This window comes from Podarcis cretensis (assembly GCF_951804945.1).
Source record: "Podarcis cretensis genome assembly, chromosome: 2".
Lineage (NCBI taxonomy): Eukaryota > Metazoa > Chordata > Lepidosauria > Squamata > Lacertidae > Podarcis > Podarcis cretensis.
In genome coordinates this window covers 8,458,215-8,471,335 of record NC_137171.1, presented here as the reverse complement: position 1 = coordinate 8,471,335, position 13,121 = coordinate 8,458,215, and the positions used below count along the sequence as shown (strand labels likewise).

The 13,121-nt window shown below is 44.3% G+C and overlaps 1 protein-coding gene across 1 annotated transcript in view; it reads right to left on the bottom strand.

Moving 5' to 3' along the window:
• AVIL (advillin) overlaps positions 1 to 13,121 on the bottom strand; it is a 53,473-nt gene that overhangs the window by 17,188 nt on the left and 23,164 nt on the right. Inside the window, exons 7-12 of the mRNA XM_079966974.1 lie at positions 8,895 to 9,100; positions 7,898 to 7,976; positions 6,123 to 6,221; positions 4,838 to 4,991; positions 3,752 to 3,852; positions 453 to 590 (exon numbers count right to left, since the gene is read on the bottom strand). Coding sequence (XP_079823100.1) covers positions 453 to 590; positions 3,752 to 3,852; positions 4,838 to 4,991; positions 6,123 to 6,221; positions 7,898 to 7,976; positions 8,895 to 9,100 — 777 coding nt within the window. The remainder of the gene's footprint in view (positions 1 to 452; positions 591 to 3,751; positions 3,853 to 4,837; positions 4,992 to 6,122; positions 6,222 to 7,897; positions 7,977 to 8,894; positions 9,101 to 13,121) is intronic.

Here is a 13,121-nt window from a genome sequence, read left to right as displayed (position 1 = left end):
GAAGCACAGAGAGATCTAGCATGCGGTGAGTATAGCTGCACATTACAGCCACGCTGAGTGAGGGTCTCCAACGTAGGCTCTCATTAGCCATATTGGATTTAAGAGACTTAAGTACAAATCCTCACAGAGCCCTGAAAGTTATTGGACAACTCTTAGCCAGTCAACCTCTCTCAGTCTCATCCATCCAAAAGGGTTGTGTCCTGGGGGTAACACAAGTAAAATCTATGCATGTCAAACTTTATGGTGGGAGGGAGCAGAGCACAGGGACTGTGTGCACCACATGCAGTTTGTGTACCAGCCAATTTCCCTAACCATAGTTTACAGCCACCATTACCTGTACACCATGGACAATTGAAAGGAACATTTGGTAGCAGCACCTAAGACTTCTGAAGCCAACTCCTCTGGGAAGTCAACAGAAACAGGGCCTTCCTCATCTGAAGCTGTTCACTTACCTGCCAAATGTATAAGATGTAATGGGGTTTCCTGTTGACCTCATAGGTGTACAGGACTAAGTAGCAGTCTCCACCGTAGAAGAATCCATGCCATCGATGGTCCACTGGCACCAGCTCCAGGTTCTCAACCCTCCAGACCTAGAGATAACAAAACAGAGGGTGGAACTAGATGTTATCTCAGCAAATGTGCAGTCATAACCTAGGTTAATCAACCTATTTCTGGCCCATGTTTGGGCATTTATCTGCTTTTTAAAAAAGAAAACTGCACGAAAATTCATATTGCAGCACGCATTTTATCAAAGACGATAGATTCAAATACACATAATAAAAATGATTAGTGACGGTGGCAGGCAAAAATGCATAGAATTAGGGAGGAAACGCTTGCGACAATATGGACAATAGTAAAAGCGGCATACAAAAAATTATTTATTGGGAGAAATTTGCACTAAAATGCTGATGAATTTTCATGAGGTTTTTTAAAAAAATGCAAATTGCTGCATTAAATGTGAGGAACTGAATTTAAGACTGGAAAAAAGGGAAGCCCAGAGAACCACAACTGACAGATCCTTTCATTGCTATCTTAACACTTGTTCTGCTGAGATTACCGTATTTTTCGCTCTATAAGACGCACCAGACCATAAGACGCACCTAGTTTTTGGAGGAGGAAAACAAGGAAAAAAATATTCTGAATCTCAGAAGCCAGAACAGCAAGAGGGATCGCTGCGCAGTGAAAGCAGCAATCCCTCTTGCTGTTCTGGCTTCTGGGATAGCTGCGCAGCCTGCATTCGCTCCATAAGACGCACACACATTTCCCCTTACTTTTTAGGAGGGAAAAAGTGAGTCTTATAGAGCAAAAAATACGGTAATTGAAATGTAGGGCAAGGGGACTCACGCAGGGTTAGACTGGCAGGTGAGCAGGTAGAAGCAACACATTATCCCTCTGGTGCTGGCACATCACTGATTCCCCCCTAAAAACATCCTCAGGGCTGCTTTTCTGACGAGGCTCGCTCCTAGTTTCACAAGCTGACATGGCAGTGGGCAGTGGCAGTGGCGGAATTAAAAATAGCTGACAGTGGCACTTGCAAAGCAGAATCAGTGAGCAGGGATAAGGATAAGCACCTCTTCTTCTGCCCATCAATTCTCCCCCAAAACACTGGACAAGTTAAGCGCAGGATTGGGATCCCTATGTTTCCTTCGTTACATCTAGTGCTGCACGCAAAGATACTTTTGAGCAAGCATACTGTAGATTTCGGGTGGCACTGTGGTCTAAACCACAGAGCCTAGGACTTGCCGATCAGAAGGTTGGCAGTTCGAATCCTCGCAACGGGGTGAGCTCCCGTTGCTCGGTCCCTGCTCCTGCCAACCTAGCAGTTCCAAAGCACGTCAAAGTGCAAGTAGATAAATAGGTACCACTCTGGCGGGAAAGTCAAAGGTGTTTCCGTGCACTGCTCTGGTTCTCCAGAAGCGTCTTAGTCATGCTGGCCACATGACCCAGAAGCTGTATGTCGGCTCCCTTGGCCAATAAAGCGAGATGAGCGCCGCAACCCCAGAATCGGCCACAACTGGATCTAATGGTCAGGGGTCCCTTTGCCTTTACCTTTTACTGTAGATTTCACACTTCCAACATCTCAGCTCTTGTGACTTGTGAATGAACACAAAATAAATCCCAAGGAACATCAACTCCTAAGAGCTAAACAAGCACATTCTGTACCCAGATTATATGGTGCCAATTAAGACAACAATGCAGTTTTTCCTACTCTGAACATTTCTGGCTGCATTGAAATTGCCTTTTCCTGCCACGAAATGGCAGTTATTATTTATTTTAAAAAACCTTTTGTAGAAACTTGGGGGAAGGGTGCAAAAGCAATATGGTAGAAACATTACAGATGAATGCTATTCGCATTCCTAAACAGCAAGTTTTCAGCAGTTTGTTGCTAATGACTTCTAAGGCTTTGCAAATCCCCTCCCCTCTGGTTGCTAAGCCTAAGGCTGCCAGACCCCTCTGTGTAACATCAGAGCAGCTAAGCCAGGCATAGGCAAACTCCGGCCCTCCAGATGTAGTCCCAAACATCTGGAGGGCCGGAGTTTGCCTATGCCTGCGCTAAGCCAATGGCAGCCAAGGTGACTGTGACTCGCCCAACCTCACTTCCAGTATCAGAGTACCAGAATCATTCACTACTGGAGCATATCAATCACCTCTGTGCTAGTATGTTATTTTGGAAATATAAAAGAAGAGAAAAATATTGTATGCAAATGTGGGGCACTTGTACAGTGGTACCTCAGGTTACAAACACCTTGGGTTCAAACTCCGCTAACCTGGAGGTAGTACCTCGGGTTACAAACTTTGCCCCAGGATGAGAACGAAAATCGCATGCCGGTGGCACGGCAGCAGCAGGAGGCCCCATTAGCGAAAGCATGCCTCAGATTAAGAAACAGTTGTGAGTTAAGAATGGACCTCTGGGATATTTGTAGAATAAATTGGAAAGAAATTCTTCCAATTTTTCTTCTTATTTTTTCTTTTTCTTTTCTTCCTTTTTTCTTTTTTGTTCTTTTTTATATATGTGTGCTTATCTGAAAAATATATGTATGCATGTATTTGTATAATAATAATAATAATTTATTATTTATACCCCGCCCATCTGGCTGGGCCTCCCCAGCCACTCTGGGCGGCTTCCATAGAAAGCAAAAATACAGTAAAATATCACACGTTAAAAACTTCCCTGAACAGGGCTGCCTTAAGATGTCTTCTGAATGTCAGGTAGTTGTTTATCGCTTTGACATCTGCTGGAAGGGCGTTCCATAGGGCGGGCGCCACTACCAAGAAGGCCCTCTGCCTGGTTCCCTGTAGCTTTGCTTCTCGCAATGAGGGAGAGTAATGTATTTTACTTGTATTTTGTTATAATTATGTTAAATAAAATTTAATCAATAATAAAAAAATGGCCCTCTGGAATGAATTAAATTCGTAACCTGAGGTACCAAGAGGCAGTGTGGTGTGTGTAGTGGTTAAGAGTGGTGGACTCGTAATCTGGTGAACCAGGTTTGCGTCTCCACTCCTCCACCTGCAGCTGCTGGGTGACCTTGGGCTAGTCACACTTCTTTGAAGTCTCTCAGCCCCACTCACCTCACAGAGTGTTTGTTGTGGGGGAGGAAGGGAAAGAAGAATGTTAGCCACTTTGAGACTCCTTCGGGTAGTGATAAAGCAGGATATCAAATCCAAACTCTTCTTCTTCCACTGTACTCACTAGAGAGCCAACAAGAAATCGAGCTTCCATTCTGGGATTGGGGCTCATAACTCTTACCTCCACTTTTCCTTCCCCGCTATCTACCATTCTCTCCTGGGCTGCCAACTCTGGTCGGGCGTGCAAGAGGGTGGCATCAAATTTCTCTTGGGCGACCTTAGCTGGAAAGGAAACATCTGTCAAAGGGAGGAAGCAGCTGGCATCCATCAGAGCGAGGTTTTGCCAAGTGGAGTACATGATCCCTTGGGCCTGGAGACAAGTACAAGGGTCGCAACAAGGCTAGGAGAAAATGCAACTTCTTGGCCAAAATTCCTGAAAACCTAATGATGCTAATCATCCTAATAATGATAATAATAATAATTTATTATTTATATTCTGCCCATCCGGATTTCCTTGACGTCTGATGAGAGGGTGTTCCACAGGGTGAGCGCCACTACCCAGAAGGCCCTCTGCCTGGTTCCCTGTAACCTCACTTCTCGTGGTGAGGGAACTGCCAGAAGGCTCTCAGAGCTGGACCTCAATTTCCAGAACGATGGGGGTGGAGACGCTCCTTCAGGTATACTGTGTCAAGCCTGTTCAGGGCAGGCTTCCTCAAACTCGGCCCTCCAGATGTTTTTGGCCTACAACTCCCATGATCCCTAGCTAGCAGGACTAGTGGTCAGGGATGATGGGAACTGTGTCTCAAAACATCTGGAGGGCCACGTTTGAGGGAGCCTGGTTTAGGGCTTTAAAGGCCAGCACCAACTCTTTGAATTGTGCTTGGAAACGTTCTGGGAGCCAATGCATGTCTTTCAGGCCCAGTCACCAGTCTAGCTGCTGCATTCTGGATTAATTGTATTTTCTGGGTCACCTTCAAAGCTAGCCCCACGTAGAGCACATTGCAGTAGTCCAAGCGGAAGATAACTAGAGCATGCACCACTCTGGCAAGACAGTCTGTGGGCAGGAAGGGTCTCAGCCTGCGTACCAGATGGAGCTGGTAGACAGCTCCCCTGGACACAGAATTGACCTGCGCCTCCAGAGAATGGCAACTGGGAATGACAGAATGCAAACCAGAATTGGCCTGAACCAGGGATAGAGAGGGAGGTGTCTATGCAGCTCCTTGCCAATTGCCCAAAGGATCCGAGGCATCTCTCTGCACATCCTTACCAATTTTGCCAACGTTGTAGGTTCTTCCTAGCCCCACAGTCTGGTCCTGGACTGTCCAATTCTGGAACATCTGCTTGAACATGGCTGACTCTGCCCCGTCATGAACCGTCTCCAGGTTAGTGCTTGGAGGGTAGCCTTTCATCTGAACAAATTCCTGTAACAAGCAAGGAAGGAAGGATAGGCTTTGGGTCCTGCCTCTAGCGCAGGTTTCCTCTGCAGCCTTCAGCATGTTGCTACTGAAAGAAAGCCAGTGTGGTGTTGGACTAGAAACTGGGAGGTAAAGGTAAAAGTAAAGGGACCCCTGACCATTAGGTCCAGTCATGACCGACTCTGGGGTTGCGGCGCTCATCTCACTTTATTGGCCAAGGGAGCCGGCGTACAGCTTCCGGGTCATGTGACCAGCATGACTAAGCCACTTCTGGCGAACCAGAGCAGCACACAGAAATGCTGTTTACCTTCCCGCTGGAGCGGTACCTATTTATCTACTTGCACTTTGATGTGCTTTCGAACTGCTAGGTTGGCAGGAGCAGGGACCAAGCAACGGGGGCTCACCTCGTCGCAGGGATTTGAACTGCCAACCTTCTGATTGGCAAGCCCCAGGCTCTGTGGTTTAACCCACAGCGCCACCCGCGTCCCCAGGAACTGGGAGACCAGGCTCCAAATCCCCAGTCACCATCTCTCAGCCTAATTCATCTCCTCACAGTGTTGTTGCAAGGATAAAATTGGGAGCGAGAGAAGCACCCGTGCCACACTGAATTCCCTGGACATAAATGTAAAGGCGGGGACATAAAAGTGAAAAATAGATTTACAGCAGGGACAGTGAAACTCAGGACTGCCGGCTAAATGTGGTTCTACAGCTTATTAAAAACTGAGCTTGGGGGAAGAATAACAATCCCAGTAAATCTTCCGTTTCTGCCAACAGGCCTCAAATAAGCCACAGCAACTGCAGTCAGGCTGTGTGTTTTATGGTGGTTTGACAACCATGTTAAGCAATTACTGGCAGCGGCAAGAGGAGGGGGCGGCTGGAAGGGAAGTTTGCGCACCCTAACGAAAGCTCCTTAAAGGCATCTTCCGCATATCCTCCAAAAGGCTAAATAAGGATAGTGACAAATACTAGAAAACAGAGGCAGTCCCTGGTAAATTGGAACATGCAAAACTGGTTCACCTTCCAACATTGCGTTTTTAAAAAGAATTATATACACATCTCTGCATTTCCCATCTGCAGGCAACTGGGGCATTTAAAATTATAACAAAATTGCAGCTTAGCTGAATTCTCGTGCCATACCAAGGCCTTAGACATGGCTGTTTGCTTCTCCATCTTAGAGGCTCCTTTGCCCTTCCAGACGTAGATTTTCATCCCGCCGTGATCCAGAATGTAGCAGTCCTAAGGCACAAATGAGAAGTTTATGATTAGCACAGGAAGAATTTCTCGCAGCTCCTCGATTGGTTTCGTGTGTTTCTGTGTAAAATGGGCGAAAACTATAAATCCTTGGTTCCCCACCCACCTCTTACGTAAACAGGCAAAAGGAATGTCTCAACCTGAGGCTGATGACAGGGGAAGAGAATCGAGAAAAGATTTTTTAAAAAATAAATGTTGGGAGAGGCAATTTTATGCTCATGACAATGGCCAGCAGCTGCCACTCTAGACCAGCTGTCTCAGGTTGCTGGCTAGTCAATTCACATGTGGCTTCTGAATGCCAGCCACGTTTTATGGCCAGCAGGTGGGGAAAGTAGAAGAAACACATGTGGCAGATTTACATGTGGTCTGATAGTAGAGCGGGCATGTCCAAAGCCTGTTTGGTCGGTCGGCTTATTTCCTGGGGTAAAATCCTTAAAAAAGCTAAACAAATCACAAATCCAATCCTAAAAAAAGCAACAACAAGTTTGGGGTAAAATCATAAAAAGTTCAACAACTTCAATCTTAAAAAAAGGGTCAACAACTTTGGTCGGCCCTCACGGCCCTTTACTTCATCAAATCTGGCCCTCTTTGGTAGTAGAGTATACTGGGGCTGTGCACACACTATGAAAGCACACTCAAAAGACATTCTTTCCGTTAATTCTGGGCACTGCAGTTTACAAATGGCAATTTCCAGCAATCATTAATGAACTACAGTGCCCAGAATTCTTTGAGGGAAAGAATTGTGGTGTGTGAGAGCCATTTATGGGTTTCAGGAAATGTTTCCAAGAACATGTACTCAGAATTGAGTACAGGCAGCTCCCATTTTGCACACATTCAAGGCATGTGCGACCGCTGACACTCACACTGTTTTAGGTCCTGGAAGGTGCAGGGGCAGGGACAGGATGGGGCAGGCGTATGCGCAACCCACCAATGACCTGGAACGCAACCCATGTGTGAATGGGAAGTTGCCTGTACAAGGTTGCAACCACAAGTGATTTATTCCGTAGAATTACAGCAATCTCAGTGTAAACGGTTTGTGGATTGCAGCTGCTAGGGGTGCAAAGAGGCAGCGATTTCTCTTCCATCCTGAGTTTATTGCGACCAGCCCTGTTTCAGTTGGGCTACAGGTTGGCTTCTGCTATAACCTACATTGCTTAACCAAATTAATTTCAGTGGAAGGGAAATACAGAAAACAACACAGTTGTTTATGTAATCTTTGCAGGCTAAAAAACCTGCAGCGAAACCACTCGTTTTTGCTTGCATGGTTTCTGTTCCTAACCTCCAAGGAACACGTGAATCAAAGCAATTTCCATTTCTGTTTTGGACTGATTTCTCAAACACCCCTAACAGCTACAGGCTTGGTTTTTAACATGGGCATTAGAAGAAGAAGAGTTTGGATTTGATATCCCACTTTATCACTACCAGAAGGAGTCTCAAAGTGGCTAACATTCTCCTTTCCCTTCCTCCCCCACAACAAACACTCTGTGAGGTGAGTGGGGCTGAGAGACTTCAGAGAACTGTGACCAGCCCAAGGTCACACAGCAGCTGCATGTGGAGGAGCGGAGACGCGAACCCGGTTCCCCAGATTACAAGTCTACTGCTCTTAACCACCACACCACACCGAGGCCCCTGAAGAACCTGCACCCCCATTTCGGACTTACGTCATGGTTCAGCATATCCTGCATGAGGGGCCGTTTGGCTTCTTCTGTGACTTGCATTTTCCCTTCGGAGTCCGAGACACTAGAAGAGAGGCAAGAGGGAGGGAGGAAAAGAGATTTGTCTGCTCTTTCGCTTCTGCCTTCAACAGATTGGCCAACTCCCCCAAACATTTCCTCTAAAGTCCCCCTAAAATTTTACTCATTCCCCTTCAAGTCCCTGTCCCTCCTCAAGTGAATTCATGTTTTCATGTTCATCATTCAATAGCTGTAATGCCAGCTGATGGCACATATGTGAAGGACAGCCATCACATCAAATATCACACCTCCACATCACAATGCTTTTTCACACATTCTGCTGCAAATCATGGAATGGTCAAGTCATTGAGTGATGAACATGTTTGCGTGAATCCACCCAAACACTTGCCAGCACCCAAGGGAACCATCATTTATTTGCTTCAGTCAAGCAGATCACATTGAGACGATTACTATTCATAAAGACTGATCTCAGTACCATGTTGAGGCTTTGCCTCTTCTTGACGCTTCTGGGGGTGGGGGGGCCTGCCCACCTCTTTCCTCCCCCCCTTCCTCTGTGTATGACCCAGCAGCTTCCAAAATGTCCCCTTATCCTAGCTCTGCTAGCAGGCGGGATTTTGAAAGCAAAAGGGGCAACCTTATTTTCCTTCTTTCAGTCTATTCTATGAGCACTAAATACCGTATTTTTCGCTCTATAAGACGCACCAGACCACAAGACGCACCTAGTTTTTGGAGGAGGAAAACAAGAAAAAAAAATGTTCTGAATCTCAGAAGCCAGAACAGCAAGAGGGATAGCTGCGCAGCCTGCATTCGCTCCATAAGATGCACACAAATTTCCCCTTACTTTTTAGGAGGGGAAAAGTGAGTCTTATAGAGCAAAAAATACAGTACCTCTTTCACTCCCCTGCTGCATCAGTGACAACTACCACTGAGCTTCGCATGCAAAAGGAAAGTCTTATTGACCTACCGATAGAGTGAGACGTTTGTCTTCCGCTGCTGGTCCACCACCTCATCAGGAATGGCAGACTGGATTTCCTGCAACCTCTCCCCAAGCTCGTTCTCCATCACCTTCATCAAGTCTGGACTGGCTTCTTCCACCTCGCCCTCCACCACCCCGATCTCAGCCCGGCCCCCGCGCTCTCGGTCGCGGATATCTTTGGCCAGAAGCATCGCCTAAGGAGCACAGGAAACAGCCCATGACCAAATGAGACCACGTAGTCCATCTAACAGTCTTGACCACGCTGGTGATGTCAGAGATTGAACTCAGGGTGCCTTCTGAAATGCACGGCCTATGCTCTGAGCTGTGGCCCTTCCACACTACTCATGTGTAAACATGTATGTTTAGTTTCAGAAGATTTAAACTCTCTGTGGCTGTTTACACCAGACTTTCCCAAACTCCAGCTGTTGTTGGACTACAACTCCCATCATCTTTAGCTACAGGACCAGTCACGTCAGGGATGATGGGAGTTGTAGTCCAAGACCCAAGTCTGGGAAACCCTAGTTTACACTGTTGACTCTATAGGATCTAATCTGCACATGCAGTAGAATTGAGGAGTCAGCACATAATTACTATTACTCCTGGTGGAGTATAGGGTCAGGTTCAAGGTGCTGTTCTTGACCTTTAAAACCCTTTGTGACTTAGGGCCCTCATATTTATGGGACCGACTCTCCTGGTCTGCCCCGCAGAGGACCTTAAGGTCCATGAATAACCATAGTTTAGAGGTCCTGGGCCCTAAATAAGTCAGACTATCCTCCACCAGGGCCAGGGCCTTTTCTTTATATATATATATATATATATATATATATATATTTATTAAAATTTTTAAACATAAATGCAGAAATAAAAAACAATGAAACATATATCATAACATATTTTCTTAGCTTCATTGGACTCCCTCACGTCTCCCGCTCCCACTTGCATCATTGCCAATTCTTACCCGCAATTTATCATCTTGTTTACATTCTTGTATCCCATTCATTTAAAATATAATCTAATATTTCTCCCAAAGGTTTATGTTTTTTCCTCAATCTCACTTGTCATCCTAATTCCATCTAGTTTAGTGGTGCTCAATTAATTATGATCTAGCATCCTTCTTAACATTCAACCAAATTACAATGCTTTTTAAAATAAATCTTAAATTTCTTCCAGTCTTCTTCAACTTTCTCTTCTCCCAGGTCTCGGATTCTGCCGGTCATCTCGGCTAGTTCCATATAGTCTATCAGCTGCATCTGCCACTCTTCCAGTGTGGGTAGATCTTGGGTTTTCCAGTGCTTAGCGATAAGTATCCTTGCTGCTGTTGTTGCATACATAAAAAATGTTCGGTCCTTCCTTAACACCTTCTGGCCGACAATACCCAGAAGGAAGGCCTCTGGTTTCTTAGTGAAGGTATACTTAAATACCTTTTTCAGCTCATTATATATCATTTCCCAGAAAGCCTTCACTCTAGGGCAAGTCCACCAGAGGTGAAAGAATGTTCCTTCATTTTCTTTACATTTCCAACATTTATTATCAGACAAATGGTATATTTTGGCAAGTTTAACTGGGGTCATGTACCATCTATATATCATTTTCATTACATTTTCCTTCAAAGCATTACATGCAGTGAAGTTCAACCCAATGGTCCACAACCTTTCCCAGTCCTCAAACATAATGTTGTGCCCAATGTCCTGTGCCCACTTTATCATAGCCGATTTAACCATTTCGTCTTGTGTATTCCATTTTAACAGCAAGTTATACATTCTTGAGAGTACCTTAGTCTTAGGCTCTAACAGTTCTGTTTCCAACTTCGATTTCTCCACCTGGAACCCTAACTTTTTGTCATTTTTAAAAACTTCTTTAATCTGAGCGTAGTGTAACCAGTCTCGCACTTTATCCTTCATTTTCTCCAAACTCTGCAATTTCCAATTGTCTCCATCTTTTTCTAGTATTTCCCAATATTTTGGCCATTTGGCCTCCATATTGGGTCTTTTTCGGGCCTTAGCTTCCAGCAGTGAAAGCCACCTTGGAGTTTTATTTTCCAATAAGTCTTTATATTTTGTCCAGACATTAAACACTGCTTTTCTGACAATATGATTCTTAAAGGCCTTATTGATCTTAACCTTGTCATACCATAAGTATGCATGCCAACCAAAAGCATTGTTAAAACCTTCCAGATCCAGAACGTCAGTGTCCTCGAGAAGTAGCCAGTCTTTTAGCCAGCAAAAAGCTGCGGCCTCATAGTACAACTTTAGGTCTGGCAGGGCAAAGCCCCCTCTTTCTTTCACATCAGTTAATATCTTAAACTTAATTCTGGGCTTTTTGCCCTGCCAGACAAACTTAGAGATGTCTCTCTGCCACTTCCGGAAGCACTCCGTCTTGTCCACAATCTGTAGTGTTTGAAACAAAAACAACATTTTTGGCAATACATTCATCTTAATAGCAGCAATTCGGCCTAACAAGGAAAGTTTCAATTTTGTCCAACTGTCTAAGTCTCTTTTAATTTCAGACCAACATTTTTCATAGTTATCCTTAAAAAGACTCAGATTTTTTGCTGTTATGTTTACCCCTAGGTACTTTACTTTTTTAACCACAGTTAGTTCTGTCTCTCTCTGAAACCGTTCTGACTCTGTATCTGTCAATTTTTTTCCCAGCACCTTAGTTTTCTGTTTGTTTAATTTAAATCCCGCCACCCGACCAAAGTCTTGAATCAATTGTAACACTCTTTTCATACTAGATTCTGGCTCCTGCAGGGTCAAGACTAGGTCATCTGCAAAAGCTTTAAGTTTGTATTGTTTCGCTCCGACCTGGATTCCTTCCACCAACCGGTCCCCTCTGATCATATTCAAGAGCACCTCCAGAACCGAAATAAATAGCAGAGGGGAAATGGGGCAGCCTTGTCGTGTTCCTTTTTCAATTTTAAACTCTTCTGTAACCACATTGTTAACTATCAATTTAGCTTTTTGTTCTGAATATATTGCATCAATCCCATTCTCAAAACCCCGTCCCACTCCCATTTCTTTTAAATTTCCCTTCATAAATTTCCAAGAGATATTGTCAAAGGCCTTCTCCGCATCTATAAAAATTAACACTGCTTTTGTATTTATGTCTGTTTGCAAAAGTTCCAAAATGTCAATGATATTCCTTGTGTTAGCAAACAGGTGTCTACCTGGGAGAAAGCCTGCCTGGTCTTTATGAATTACTTCATTTAATACTTTTTTGAATCTACTTGCCAAAACGTCTGCAAATATTTTGTAATCCACATTTAAAAGGGAGATGGGACGATAGTTCTTAAGTTGTGTCTTTTCGGCTTCCGATTTTGGTATCAATGTGATAAAAGCTTCTTTCCACGATTCCGGCGCCTTCTTCCCCTCCATAATTTCATTGCTGACCTCCATCAGTGGTTGTATCAGATAGTCTTTTAATGTCTTGTAGTACTTGGAGGTCAGCCCATCTGGCCCTGGGGATTTGCCCAATTGCATGTTCTGAATGGCTTGTTCAATCTCTTGTCGTGTTATTTTGCAATTCAGGATTGATCTATTTTCTTGTGACAATTTTGTTAGTCCATTTTTTTCCAAAAATTGTTTAATCTCAACCTCATCTTGCGGCCCTTGAGTATATAATCTTTTGAAATATCTCTGGAAGCACTTTCTGATCTCCACAGGGTTCTGAATATTTCTTCCTTCAATTTCTAAATTTGTGACTGTATTTAGTTTTTGTCTCCTCTTCAACTGCCAAGCTAGCAGTTTCCCACATTTATTCGCCGATTCAAAAGTTTTTTGTTTCATTAATTTAATCTTCCACTCTATTTCCTGGTTTATCAATTTAGAATATTGTGCTTGATGAAGTTTGATTTCTCTCAGGGTCGGCTGTGACTTCGGATTTGATCTTAACTTCTTCTCCAATTCTTTGATTTTCTCCAATATCTTGTCTTTCCTCTCATTTTGTATCCTTTTCTTTACAGCATTCTGTTGTATCAAGAACCCCCTCATTACAGCCTTACTTGCGTCCCAGATAGTTCTTTTTTCCACCGTAGTGTTCACGTTTATCTCAAAATAGTCCTTCAAGGCTTTTTGGGCCTTCTCAACAATCTCCTGATCTCTAAACAAATTGTCATTCATCTTCCATCTAAAGGAGCCGGTTGGTAGTAGTGTCATGTCCATCTTCGTTGCATTATGGTTGGAGCAGGTCTTTGGGCAGATTTCCACCTTTCTGACC